This window comes from Cebus imitator, unplaced genomic scaffold, assembly GCF_001604975.1.
Source record: "Cebus imitator isolate Cc_AM_T3 unplaced genomic scaffold, Cebus_imitator-1.0 Scaffold24, whole genome shotgun sequence".
NCBI classification, from domain to species: domain Eukaryota; kingdom Metazoa; phylum Chordata; class Mammalia; order Primates; family Cebidae; genus Cebus; species Cebus imitator.
In genome coordinates, this window is record NW_016107339.1 from 12,895,918 (window position 1) to 12,909,260 (window position 13,343).

Below are 13,343 nucleotides of genomic sequence, written 5' to 3' on the forward strand. Positions count from 1 at the left end.
AAAATATGAATCCATGAATCCATTTAATATAAACAAATGAGTAAACAAAGAAGAAGATAAATTTTCTCTCATAGTAGATTGCATTTTCTTTTCTTTTCTTTTTTTTTAAAGACGGGGTTTCACCATGTTGGTCAGGCTGGTCTTGAACTCCCAACCTCAGGTGATCCACCCGCCTTGGCCTCCAAAGTGCTTGGATTACAGGCATGAGCCACCACGCCTGGCCTAGATTGCATTTAAAAAGAAGAAATGAAGCCAAGTGCGATGGCTCATAACTAATCCCAGAACTTTGGGAGGCTGAGGCAGGCGGATCACTTGAGCCCAAAAGTTCGAAATCAGCCTGCACAACATGGTGAAACCCCATCTCTACCAAAAATTTACAAAAATTAGCCGGGTGTGATGGCATGTGCCTACAGTCCCAACTACTTGAGGGGCTGAGATGGGAGGATAGCTTGAGCCTGGGAGAAAGAGGTTACGATGAACCGAGATTACGCCACTGCACCACTCCAGCCTGAGTAACAGAGCCAGAGTCTCAAAAGAAGAAGAAATTATATAAATGTAAACTCACCATTTAACAAGTATTATCATAGTAGTTATTCTAACAGGAGTCATCATCTATGGATACTAAAGCAGATAGCCAGAGTTTTGATGATATACCCGACAATTAGGACTTACACAGGAACAACTTTATGGTGAAAAAACCTGGCAGACTAAGTTGGCAGTACTAGGGGAGGGATGGGTTTACCTCCTGGGGCCCCTGATACAGTGCACTGAGAAGGACACACATTATTATTATTATTTATTTATTTATGTTTATTATCTTTCTTTCTTTCTTTCTTTCTTTCTTTTTGAGACAGTTTTTGCTCTTGTTGCCCAGGCTGGGGTGCAATGGCACTCACCAAAACCTCTACCTCCTGGGTCCAAGCAATTCTCCTGCCTCAGCCTCCCAAGTAGGTGGTATTACAGGCATGCGCCACCACACCTGGCTAATTTTGTATTTTTAGTGGAGACGGGGTTTCTCCATGTTGATCAGGCTGGTCTCAAACTTCCGACCTCGGGTGATCTGCCTGCCTCAGCCTCCCTAACTGCTGGGATTACAAACGTAAGCCACCATGCCCAGTCTTTTTTTTTTTCTTTTTGAGACAGAGTCTTGCTCTGTCGCCCCGACTGGTGTGCAGTGGCACGATCTCGGCTCACTGCAACCTTGCCTCCCAAGTTCCAGTGATTCTACTGCCTCAGTCTCCTGAGTAGCTGGGATTATAGGCGTGCATCACCACACCCAGCTAATTTTTGTATTTTTGGTAGAGAAGAGGTCTTACCACATTGGCCAAGCTGGTCTCGAACTCCTGGTCTAAGGTGATCCGCCCGCCTCAGCCTCCCAAAGTGCTGGGATTACAGGTGTGAGCCACTGCGCCCGGCCTAAAAAAAGGTTTTTAATCCTTGCCCCCACAGCCTCCTCAACCACATCCTCCACCAGCAGCCTCTCAGACCTGGACCATTGATGGCAAAACTTCACTCTTCTTTAAAATTATCCCGGCTGGGCTCGGTGGCTCATGCCTATAATCCCAGCACTCTTGGAGTTCCAGGCAGGTGCATCATTTGAGGTCAGGAGTTTGAGACCAGACTGACCAACATGGTGAAACCCCATCTCTACTAAAAATACAAAATAAATTAGCCAGGTGCGGTGGCACATGCCTGCTGTCTCAGCTACTCAGGAGGCTGAGGCAGGAGAATTGCTTTAACTCAGGAGACAGAGGTTGCAGTGAGCCGAGATTGCACCACTGCATTCCAGCCTGGGAGACAGAGTGAGATTCCATCTCAAAAAGACAAATAAAATAAAAATAAAAATAAAATTACCCAACAGCCAAGTCCCAATCACACACCCTTGCTCTGCTGATCCATCATGGTCTTTGTCTTTTTATAAACCTCCCCTTGGGCTCATGCAGTCAATGATAATCCTCTCTTGAAACTGCAGAGAACAGAGGTTAGGAAGAGAGCACTCTGGGTTATACTATCCCAAACTTGGCTGCCTGCAGACCCAGTGGGGAGAACTACTCCTGTGAGAACTCAAGTCCCCTCTGCTTGTTCCCACCCACCTTGGTCAAGAGAGACCATCTCACCCCCTACCATCCAGCCAGAAGGGGCTTTAGACTGACAATGGCTCATAGATGCATGGTAGGTCCATTTCCTCACTATCAGTTGGGGCTCAAGACTTTGAGCCTTGAGCCTAGAGTCCCAGAGCGACAGGCAGTTCTAGCTTATGCCTCCATGTTGGGCCTTCAGTTTCCAAATCACAGAATCATACTATGAAAAAGTTGAATGGAATTTATGGATCATTTAGTCCAGACCTTTCACATCACACTGGATGTTTAAATAATTGTTCCAAAGGCTCAGAGGACCCTGTCTCTTTTCTCTTAGGTGTGGGAATTAGGGTCAGGACTGGCAGGTGCAGGACTTGCTACAGCCACACCTCTTAATCCCTGCAGTGCTGAGCAAGGCCTTCCATCCCTGCCCCCTGATCCAGCCAGCTGTCTGATTGTGAGTTGGTATGGCCGAGGAAGGTGATGTGGACGAGGGGGATGTGTTCCTGGCATTTGCCCAGGGTCCCTCTCCTCCCAGGGGTCCCGTGCGACGTGCCTTGGACAAGGCTTTTTTTATCTTCCTGGCCCTCTTCCTGACACTGCTGATGCTGGAGGCTGCTTATATGCTGCTGTGGCCACTACCATGGGCAAAGTTAGGGGACTGGCTCCTGGGGACACCTCAGAAGGAGGAGGAGCTGGAATTGTGACCACCTTTCCTATAAACATCCTCTTTCCTCGCCAAGGAGGTGAGAAGGGAGACAGGAGAGAAATGGGAGTGTTGGGAGCTGTGGAGGAGATGCTTGGATAGCTTATGGCAGCAGCAGTCTTAAATTCTGCACCTATACTTGGGGAATAATTTTGAAAAAGTATATACTCCTTCACATATCTTTAAGTAGGTATCTAAAAATTTTATCATACATTAAAATTGTGGCCAGGCACGGTGGCTCATACCTGTAATCCCAGCACTTTGGGAGGCCGAGGTAGATGGATCACCTGAGGTCAGGAGTTCAAGACCAGTCTGGCAAACATGGTGAAACCCAGTCTCTACTAAAAATACAAAAATTAGGCGGGCTAGTTGGTGGGCGCCTGATTCTCCTGCCTCAGCTATTCAGAAGGCTGAGGCAGGAGAATCGCTTGAACTTGGGAGGTGGTTGGGAGGGAGCCAAGATCGCTGCCACTGCACCCTGGCCTGGGTGACAGAGCGAGACTCCATCTCAAAATAAATAAACAAATAAAAATAAATAAAAATTGTCTGAAGGATGTACTTCTGGCACACTGAAAATATTCATTTGATTGATTGATTGATTGAGATGGAATCTTGCTCTGTTGCCCAGGCTGCAGTGCAGTGGTGCAGCCTTGGCTTACTGCAACTTCTGCCTCCCAGGTTCAAACAATTCTCCTGCTTCAGCTTCCCAAGGAGCTGGGACCACAGGTGTGCACCAGCACACCTGACTAATTTTTGTGTTGTTAGTAGAGACGGGTTTTACCATGTTGGCTAGGCTGGTCCTGAAATCCTTTTTGTTTTTTTCTTTGAGACAGAGTCTCCCTCTGTCTCCCAGCCTGGAGTGTGTGGCAGCGATCTTGGCTCACTGCAGCCTCCGCCTCCCAGGTTCAGGTGATTCTCCTGTCTCAGGTCCCCAAATAGCTGGGACTACTGGTGTGCACCACCATGCCCAGCTAATTTTTTTATTTTCAGTAGAGAGGAGGTTTCACCATGTTGGCCAGACTGGTCTGGAACTCCTGACCTCAAGTGATCCACTCACCTTGGCCTCCCAAAGTGCTGGGATTACAGGCGTGGGCCACTGAGCCCAGCCTATTTATTTATTGAGATGAGGTCTTACTATGTTGTCCAGGCTGGTCTGTACTCCTGAGATCAAGCAATCCACCTACCTCAGCCTCCCAAAGTGCTAGGATTATAGGCAGTGAGCCATAGCATTTGGCCACATTTTATTTTGTGTTTGTGTGTGTGTGTGATTTTTTAAATTTTTGAGACAGAGTGTCGCTGTGTCGCCCAGGCTGGAGTGCAGTGGTGCAATCTTGGCTCACTGCAACCTCCAAGTCCCAGGTTCAGGCAATTCTCCTGCCTCAGGCTCCAAAACAGCTGGGACTACAGGTGTGTGCCATGATGCCTGGCTAATTTTTGTATTTTTAGTAGAGATGGGGATTTCACTGTGTTGCCTAGGCTGGTCTTGAACTCCTGACCTCAGGTAATCCACCCGCCTCGGCCTGCCAAAATGCTGGGATTACAGGCGTAAGCCACCAAGCCTGGCCTATTTTTTTATTTTTTGAGATGGAGTCTTGCTTAGTCGCCCAAGCTAGAGTGCAGTGGCACAATCTTGGCTCACTGCAACCTTCGCCTCCCAAGTTCAAGGGATTCTCCTGCCTCAGCTCCCAAGTAGCTGCGATTGCAGGTGCCCACCACCATGCCTGGCTAATTTTTGTATTTTTAGTAGAGGCAAGGTTTTATCATGTTGGTCAGGCTGGTCTCAAACTCCTGACCTCAAGTGATCTTCCTGCTTCAGCCTCCCAAAGTGCTAGGATTACAGGTGTGAATCACCGTGCCTGGCCCCACATTTTAAAATAAAACAATTAGCTGGGAGGGGTGGCTCAGGCCTGTAATCCCAGAACTTTGGGAGAATGAAGTGGGCGGATCATGAGGTCAGGAGTTCGAGACCAGCCAGACCAACATGGTGAAACCCCGTCTCTACTAAAAATACAAAAATGAGCCAGGTGTGCCTGTAATCCCAGCTACTCAGGAAATCTGAGGCAAGAGAATTGCTTGAACCTGGGAGGCGGAGGCTGCAGTGAGCTGAGATCAGGCCACTGCACTCCAGCCTGGGCAACAGAGCGAGACTCCGTCTCAAAAAATAAATAAAAATAAAAAATAAATAAAATAAAATAAAACAATTTATCGTCCAGAGGAATTGAAATATCGGTGGCTCATGCCTGTAATCCGAGCACTTTGGGAGGCCAAGGCAGGCTGATCGTGAGGTCAAGAGTTCCAGACCAGCCTGATCAACATGGTAAAAACCCATCTCTACTAAAAATACAAAAATTAGCTGGGTGTGGTGGTGAGCACCTAAAATCCCAGCTACTCAGGAGGCTGAGGCAGGAGAATTGCTTGAACCCGGGAGGTGGAGGTTGCAGTGAGCTGAGATCATGCTACTGCACTTCAGCCTGGGTGACAGAGGGCGACTCCATCTCAAAAAAAAAAAAAAAAGAAATATCATAGTAACTTGTTACCCACCACTAACCATTTAAAAATGTATAAATAGGGCAAGCAAGGTGGCTCATGCCTGTAATCCCAGCACTTTGGGAGGCCGAGGTGGGCGGATCACAAGGTCAGGAGATCAAGACCATCCAGGCCAATGTGGTGAAACACCGTCTCTACTAAAAATACAAAAAAATTAGATGGGCATGGCTAATTTTTTTACAGCACACGCCTGTAGTCCCAGCTACTTGGGGGGCTGAGGCAGAAGAATTGCTTTAACTTAGGAGGCGGAGACTGCAGTGAGCCAAGATTGTGCCACTACACTGCAGCCTGGGCGACAGTGCGAGACTCCATCTCAAAAAAAAAAAAAAAAAAATGTGTAAATAAGGCCTGGCTCGGTGGCTCAGGCCTGTAATCCCAGCACTTTGGGAGGCCAAGGTGGGCAGATCACTTGAGGTCAGGAGTTTGAGACCAGCCTGGCCAACATGGTGAAATCACATCTCTACTAAAAAAAAAAAGAAAAAAGAAAAAATTCAAAAAATGAGCTAGGCATGGTGGTGTGCACCTATAATCCCAGCTGCTCAGGAGGCTGAGGCAGGAGAATCGCTTAAACCTGGGAGGGGGAGGTTGCAGTGAGCTGAGATTGTGCTACTGCACTCCAGCCTGGGCAACAGCAAGACTCTGTCTTAAAAAAAAAAAAAAAAAGTATAAATAAGTTCTTACCAGTTGGGAATCATTCCTTTTCTTCTTTTATCATTTCTTTTCTCCTTGAACTCCTACTACCATTCCACTTCCCCACAGACTTTATGCTTTTATTTTATTCTATTTTATTTATTTATTTATTTTTGAGATGAAGTCTTGATTTGTCACCCAGGCTGGAATGCAGTGGCGTGATGTTGGCTCACTGCAACCTCTGCCTCCTGGGTTCAAGCAATTCTCCTGCCTCAGCCTCCCAAGTAGCTAGGATTACAGACGTTCACCACCACGCCCAGCTAATTTTTTTGTATTGTTAGTAGATACGGGGTTTCACCATGTTGGCCAGGCTGGTTTTGAACTCCTGACCTCAAGTAATCCACCCTCCTCAGCCTCCCAAGTAGCTGGGATTACAGGCGTGAGCCACCGTGCCCTGCCAAACTTTATACTTTTATACTTGAAGGTCCTTTATTGACCAATCTTTTATATCTTTCTGCCTAAACATATATGTTAATGGTGATGAAAAATATCTTTCTTGTGATTGTAAGTTTCTAGTTGTTAAAAAGTCTTCTGGGAGGAGCTACTGTTACAATTATTATGGGAACAGAATGTTCAAACAGTATAAAGATTGTACTTTTTTTTTTTTTTTTTTTTAAGATGAGGTTTCACTATGTTGGCCAGGTTGGTCTTGAACTCCTGACCTCAAGTGATCCACCCGCCTAGGCCTCCCAAAGTGCCGGGATTATAGGCATGAGCGACAGTGCCCGGCTGATCTGTCTTTAAAAAGAAAAAGAAAGGAAAAACATAGGTGTTCATGGTGCCCTGGTGAAAGAAACGGGGTACTTGTCCCTTTATTTTAAACAGGTAAGATTACCCCAGAGATTTCATGGTTGAGAACTATAGTTTTGAAGGGGGAGGAAGTATACTTTTTTTCTCTCTCTCTTAAGAGGGTGACTCTATTGTAAAAGGAGAAGTGAAGAATGAGAAGCTATATCGCAAGTGTTTCCTTAGGAAGACCAATTTTGGGAAAGTTGAGGTTCTGGAAATTAAATCCCTTACATCTCCCAAGTCCCAGTCCCCTCGGAGAGTTTTATGTTCCCATTTTGAAAGCTGTAGACTTTGACGACTGGAGAGAAGTGATGTGGGATTGTTTAATGGATGGTTGACATTCTGAGACTCAGCGTTAGGGATCTAAGGACCTCTGTGGCCCTATTTAAGTGGCAAGATGTTGTGAAAGTGGGAATCTTAGCGATTGAGACCCTGTTAACATTTCTGGTTTCCTCATAAGCTCACCTCTGGAACCAGCCTTGCCTCCAAGAGACCCTACAGTCTCCCTAAACTCAACGAGGCGAGTGTCAGTCTGCTTCTTCATCCTCCATTCTTTTTTCAGCTCTCCCAGAAGAGGAGGCGGAGACCCAGGTATTTTAGGAGCCTCGTTTCGTCTCACAGACCTCGCAGCGGCAATTTGCACAGACTCTCCTCCAAGTCCCACCCCATCACCGCCTATCCGCAGACCCTGAGCCTCCACGACAAAGCAAGGCCTCCTGATCAGCACAAACGGCCCCTCGAGGACCCCCTCTGGAGAAGCAGAACCATTCAGGTCCCACCAGTTTCGTTGGCCATTAGTTCTGTGGTGAAGTTTGAAAAGCAAATCAACAACAGTAGCAATAATAATAATAACAACACTTCTGCATGGCGCGCTGTGCTCATTTGTATGCATGCGTTATAACGGTCGGGAGACGCAGACCCTGGCAGTGGAAGCAACTGCTGGACAGCGGCAAGGAGCGCGCCGCCTAGCGGGGAAAGGGGAAGGGGCAGCCGAATAAGCCTTGGAAATGGGAATCTGGGGGACAGGAAAGCAGGGCCAGAAGGCTTGCCAACAGCCCAGCTGAAAGAAAAAGGTTTTACTTTCCTTTTAAGAAACTTCCGCCCTTCCCTGAAACCCTGCGCAGCTTTGGAAAGCCCAGTTCCTTATCCACCCTGTTCGGTTCCCCTGCCCCTGCTTGAAAAGGAGGCTCTGTCCTCCCCACACGCTACTCGCCGGCGATTGGGCCCCAGGCAAGAAGTTTCTGATTGGCAGAGTCGTAGAAGCACCGGGTGAAAAGAGCTCCACTGGCTGCGCACCGGAGTCCAGGTTTAGCCAGCGCCGTACGGCAAAATGGCGGCCCCCAGCTGCCTTGGGTCGCCTGGGTTGAGGGAGACAAACTCCGAACTGGAAAGGAGTGCTGACTATGTGGGCGGCACTGAAGGTGTTCGCGGGGCGGGCCTACTGCCACTTCCGGCCACAGGAAGACTGGGTTCCGTACGACAATATGGCGGCGCTTAGTTCCTGTAGGCGGAAACTGTGACTTCCGGTCCGTAGTGGGGCCTGCGGTGGGAGGGGGAAGGAAGGCGGAGGGAACCATGAGAGGTTCTGAGATCAGCCGCGAGGGTCGCCTCGAGAGACCGTTTCTGAGGTGGGGGCCGGCCGGTGCGGGGACCAGAGGCGGGGGCGGGGGTATCGGGGGAGGGTATTGGGGAGAGCCGGGCATTGAGTCTGAGGGGAAAGCTATGATACCTTCCTATCCCTGAAAGGGAGTGGGGCGGCCGGGGGCTGAACTGGGGGAGGGGGATTTGGCGGGAAGCGCATCTACCGGACCTGCCCGACCCAGGGTTGGGATCTAAGAGGAATCGGGAGAACGCAGCGTGAGGGGCGGGAGGGACTTTTGATCAGTTACAGGTCACAGAGAGAATGGGGAAAATTAGGGTGGGGTGAGAGGGAGGGGACTTGGAGTAAAATATCTTCAACCTGAAGCCCCAGTTTGAGGAGACTCATCAGAGGGTGAAATATGGAGCCAGTTCAAGGAGGGGAAAAGAGAACGGACTGTTGGGAGGGAACCTCTTTCGCCTCAGAGAGTCTAGAAGTTGGGGTGATCATTCAGGATGGGGTGGGTGTGGGGTTGACGTGTTTGAGGACAGAGGTGGCAAATACATAAGGTGGCGCCCATAGGAGTGTGTTATCTGTGCAAGGGGGTGTCAGGACGATTTGGGGTGCAGTGCGGGAGGAAGACGCAACTTGCCAACTCTGAGAAATAGTGGAGAGACGCGACTGAAAGACCGGAAATGGACGTGAGGGGTGGAGCAGAGGGTGGCAACTTATGAGGGTGGTGTTGGGGTGGTTTGCCCTCCCCACACCACTTGAAGGGCCCGAAAAGCATATAGAACTAATGGTTATTGAAATTAGGTGGTGAAGATAGTTTTGGTCAGGGATGGATGTTACTGAAACCCAAGGAGTTCGGAAAATGTGTGAGGTGAAGGGATGGGGCAATGCTGGAGGGGCTCATTCTGAGGCCCCATCCCCTTCCAGCAGGAATTCTGAAATCCCCACCACTTCCTCCGTCAGGGGGATTTGATCCCCCATGGCCACCGCTAACAGCATCATTGTGCTGGATGATGATGATGAAGATGAAGCAGCTGCTCAGCCAGGGCCCTCCCACCCACTCCCCAGCGAGGCCTCACCTGAGGCAGAAGCCCCTACCTCCTCTGAGCCTCATGGGGCCAGAGGACGCAGTAGTTCGGGAGGCAAGAAATGCTACAAGTTGGAGAATGAGAAGCTGTTCAAAGAGGTGAGCTTTAGCGGGAAGATTTTTGTACCCCAGGGAGGGGGATGGCTGACTGGCTCTCCTGTCCTTTCTTTCCCACTAACCCCACCACCCCTTTCTCTCAACCCCTTCCCTTGTCTCTCTTCCACTCCCTTCTTCCCCTGAACTTTCCAGTTCCTTGAACTTTGTAAGACGCAGACAGCAGACCACCCTGAGGTGGTCCCGTTCCTCTATAACCGGCAGCAACGTGCCCACTCTCTGTTTTTGGCCTCGGCGGAGTTCTGCAACATCCTCTCTCGGGTCCTATCTCGGGCCCAGAGCCGGCCAGCTAAGCTCTATGTCTACATTAATGAGCTCTGCACTGTTCTCAAGGCCCACTCAGCCAAAAAGAAGCTGAACTTGGCCCCTGCTGTCACCACCTCCAATGAGCCTTCTGGGAATAACCCTCCCACACACCTCTCCTTGGACCCCACAAATGCTGAAAACACTGCCTCTGAGGCCCCAAGGACCCGTGGTTCCCGGCGGCAGATTCAGCGCTTGGAGCAGCTGCTGGCGCTCTATGTGGCAGAGATCCGGCGGCTGCAGGAAAAGGAGTTGGATCTCTCAGAATTGGACGACCCAGACTCCACATACCTGCAGGAGGCACGCTTGAAGCGTAAGCTGATCCGCCTCTTTGGGCGACTATGTGAGCTGAAAGACTGCTCTTCACTGACGGGCCGTGTCATAGAGCAGCGCATCCCCTACCGTGGCACCCGCTATCCAGAGGTTAACAGGCGCATTGAGCGGCTCATCAACAAGCCAGGGCCTGATACCTTCCCTGACTATGGAGATGTGCTTCGGGCTGTGGAGAAGGCAGCTGCTCGCCACAGCCTTGGCCTCCCCCGACAGCAACTCCAGCTCATGGCTCAGGATGCCTTCCGAGATGTGGGCATCAGGTTACAGGAACGACGGCACCTCGATCTCATCTACAACTTTGGCTGCCACCTCACAGATGACTATAGGCCAGGTAGGGGGTTAGTGGGATGCCTGTCAGTGACCTTTATATGTCAGGTATGAGGCGGATGGGGCATCTCTCTAGTCCTTTCTAGGGTTTGTACTCCTCTAGGCCCTTCAAGGGCTGAGTGCTCTGACTTTATGTCTTCCCACGTAGGCATTGACCCTGCGCTATCAGATCCTGTGTTGGCCCGGCGCCTTCGGGAAAACCGGAGTTTGGCTATGAGTCGGTTGGATGAGGTCATCTCCAAATATGCAATGTTGCAAGACAAAAGTGAGGAGGGCGAGAGAAAAAAGAGAAGAGCTCGGCTCCAAGGCACCTGTTCCTACTCTGCAGACATCCCCAATGCCTCCTTGGATTCTGGTGAGGTGTGGATGGGGTACAGCCTTCAGAGAGACTTTCTCCTTCCCCTGCACTGGCCACCAGGGAGTCCAGGTTGACTGATGGGGGAGTCTGAAAAGGAATGCAAGAATCAAACCCTCTGGGGCAAGGGATTCCTTAGAGAAACTTCTTTGTCCCCAGGGCCCTAGTGGAATGGCATCCCAGGGGTGCCCTTCCACCTCCAGAGCTGAGACAGATGACGAAGATGATGAGGAAAGTGATGAGGAGGAAGAGGAGGAGGAGGAGGAGGAGGAAGAAGAGGAGGAGGAGGAGGCCACAGATTCTGAAGAGGAGGAGGATCTGGAACAGATTCAGGATGGTCAGGAGGACGATGAGGAGGAGGAAGAGGAAGAGGAAGAGGAAGAAGCAGGTAAGTCAAGGGAACATTATCCTCACCTGTCATTTCTGTTTTGTTAGGCATGAGCCACCTGTTTGAGACCTTTTCCTTCCTCCTCCTAGTGTCCTCTCAGCAGTATTTTTTTTCCCTTATTCTCAAGCTACCCTCTCCCGTTTTCCTTTTTTCCAGATAAAGGTGGAGACAGGAGCCCCATGTCCTCACCACAAATCTCTACTGAAAAGAACCTGGAACCTGGCAAAGAGATCAGCAGGTCTTCAGGGGAGGAGCAAAACAAAGGACTCACAGTGTCACCATCACTACTGTCAGAAGAACCCCTGGCCCCCTCCAGCATAGATGCTGAAAGCAATGGAGAACAGCCTGAGGAGTTGACCCTGGAGGAAGAAAGCCCTATGTCTCAGCTCTTTGAGCTAGAGATTGAAGCTTTGCCCCTGGATACCACCCCTTCCTCTGTGGAGACGGACATTTCCTCTTCCAGGAAGCAGTCAGAGGACTCCTCCACCACTGTCTTAGAGAATGGGTCAGGCACGGTATCTTCTACTTCCTTCAATGGAGGCGTCTCTCCTCATAACTGGGGAGATTCTGGGCCCCCCTGCAAAAAATCTCGGAAGGAGAAGATGCAAACAGGATCAGGGCCATTGGGAAACAGGTAATAACAACAGGAGGAGGAAGAGTCCCTTGCAAGGAGGGATTGCAGGGGACTTTTGGAGAGGAATATGGGGGGACTGAGTCTGTTGGGAGAGACTGGACTGCTTCCCTCCAGCCTGTCTTCCCGTACCCCTCTACATATTTATGTTTCTGTTCCTAGCTATTTGGAAAGGCAAAGGTCAGTGCATGAGAAGAATGGGAAAAAGATATGTACCCTGCCCAGCCCACCTTCCCCCTTGGCTTCCTCGGCTCCGGTTGCTGATTCCTCCACGAGGGTAGACTCTCCCAGCCATGGCCTGGTGACCAGCTCCCTCTGCGTCCCTTCTCCAGCCCGGCTGTCCCAAACCCCCCAGGCACAACCTCCCCGGCCTGGTACTTACAAGGTAAGAAGGGGAGGCTGGGTTTGCTCTGATAATTTGTTCTTTTTCATTGTCTGTTTCAGCTGCTCTATCTGAATATTTCACCCTCCACATCCTCTCTCTCCCTGTTTCCCACCCACGTTTTATCCTCTAAATCCTCCCATCTGTTTCTTTTCCCCTGTACTCCATATCTCTCTGACTCTTTGTCTCTCACTCCCCTGCAGACGAGTGTGGCCACACAGTGCGATCCAGAGGAGATCATCGTGCTCTCAGACTCTGATTAGCTGCCTCCCATTCTCCCTGCCTCCAAAATGTTTTGGGATAGCATTTGGAGGATGGTGGGAAGCAGATGACTGAGGAAGGGATGGACTGAGCTAATCCCCTGTTGGTGTTTCTTTAAAAAAAAAAAACTTATTTAAAAAAAAAAAAAAAAAAAAAGAAAAACATTCCATGCCCATGGTTAGGAAGAATCAATATTGTGAAAATGACCATGCTACCCAAAGTATTTTATCGATTCAGCGCTATCCCCATCAAGCTACCATTTACTTTCTTCACAAAATTGGGGAAAAAAACACCTTCAACTTCATGTGGAACAAAAAGAGAGCCCGCATAGCCAAGACAATCCTAAGCAAAACAATACAAAACAAAACAGAAAAAAACAAAGCCGGAGGCATCATGCTACCTGACTTCAGCTATGTTTTTCTAAGTTTGCTCTGTGTTTTGACTTCTCTGGTTAGGAATACAGATCTTTTGAAGTGAACTGACCCTGCAGAACAGTCTTGGATAGCAAAAATTTCTCTTCCAGAATTCCATTTACTGGCTCTGTCTCTGTAAAATTACCTGTCACTTACCTGTCAATGGGTTTACCCTGTAACTGTCTTTACCCACCATTGGAGGATTCTATTTTTGTTTTGTAGTTTTTGCTCTGAGTTACACTGTTTCTCCAGCATTTGCCTTACCGGGACCTGAAACATTAAAGCAGTATTTCTCAAAATTGATTGTGTTATGAGTCACCTAGGGATCTTGTTAAAATGCAGATTTTG

At 49.3% G+C, this 13,343-nt stretch overlaps 2 protein-coding genes across 3 annotated transcripts; both read left to right on the forward strand.

Annotated features, from left to right (window-relative positions):
- Positions 1-2,494: 2,494 nt before the first annotated feature.
- Positions 2,495-7,434, forward strand: SMIM40 (small integral membrane protein 40). The gene is made up of 2 exons (XM_037736416.1): positions 2,495-2,824; positions 7,373-7,434. The coding sequence occupies exon 1, from the start codon at positions 2,546-2,548 to the stop codon at positions 2,783-2,785; it is 240 nt and encodes a 79-aa protein (XP_037592344.1). The 5' UTR covers positions 2,495-2,545; the 3' UTR covers positions 2,786-2,824; positions 7,373-7,434.
- An 857-nt stretch (positions 7,435-8,291) lies between these two features.
- Positions 8,292-12,710, forward strand: DAXX (death domain associated protein). 2 transcript variants are annotated; one of them, XM_017522677.2, is made up of 8 exons: positions 8,292-8,438; positions 9,329-9,587; positions 9,738-10,569; positions 10,714-10,925; positions 11,080-11,308; positions 11,465-11,942; positions 12,102-12,324; positions 12,525-12,710. In XM_017522677.2, exons 2-8 carry the CDS (start codon positions 9,381-9,383, stop codon positions 12,582-12,584), a joined length of 2,241 nt encoding a protein of 746 aa, XP_017378166.1. In that variant the 5' UTR covers positions 8,292-8,438; positions 9,329-9,380; the 3' UTR covers positions 12,585-12,710. The 2 variants fall into 2 exon arrangements, with proteins under 2 accessions (XP_017378166.1, XP_017378167.1); XM_017522678.2 differs by having other exon boundaries at positions 9,332-9,587.
- The last annotated feature ends 633 nt before the right edge of the window (positions 12,711-13,343 follow it).

Coding starts and splice junctions, on each gene's coding strand:
- DAXX (XM_017522677.2), top strand. CDS start 9,381: ATGGCCACCGCTAACAGCATCATTGTGCTGGATGATGATGATGAAGAT. Junction 11,309..11,464: donor AGAGGAAGAGGAAGAAGCAG/GTAAGTCAAGGG, acceptor CCTTTTTTCCAG/ATAAAGGTGGAGACAGGAGC. Junction 11,943..12,101: donor TCAGGGCCATTGGGAAACAG/GTAATAACAACA, acceptor TTCTGTTCCTAG/CTATTTGGAAAGGCAAAGGT.
- SMIM40 (XM_037736416.1), top strand. CDS start 2,546: ATGGCCGAGGAAGGTGATGTGGACGAGGGGGATGTGTTCCTGGCATTT.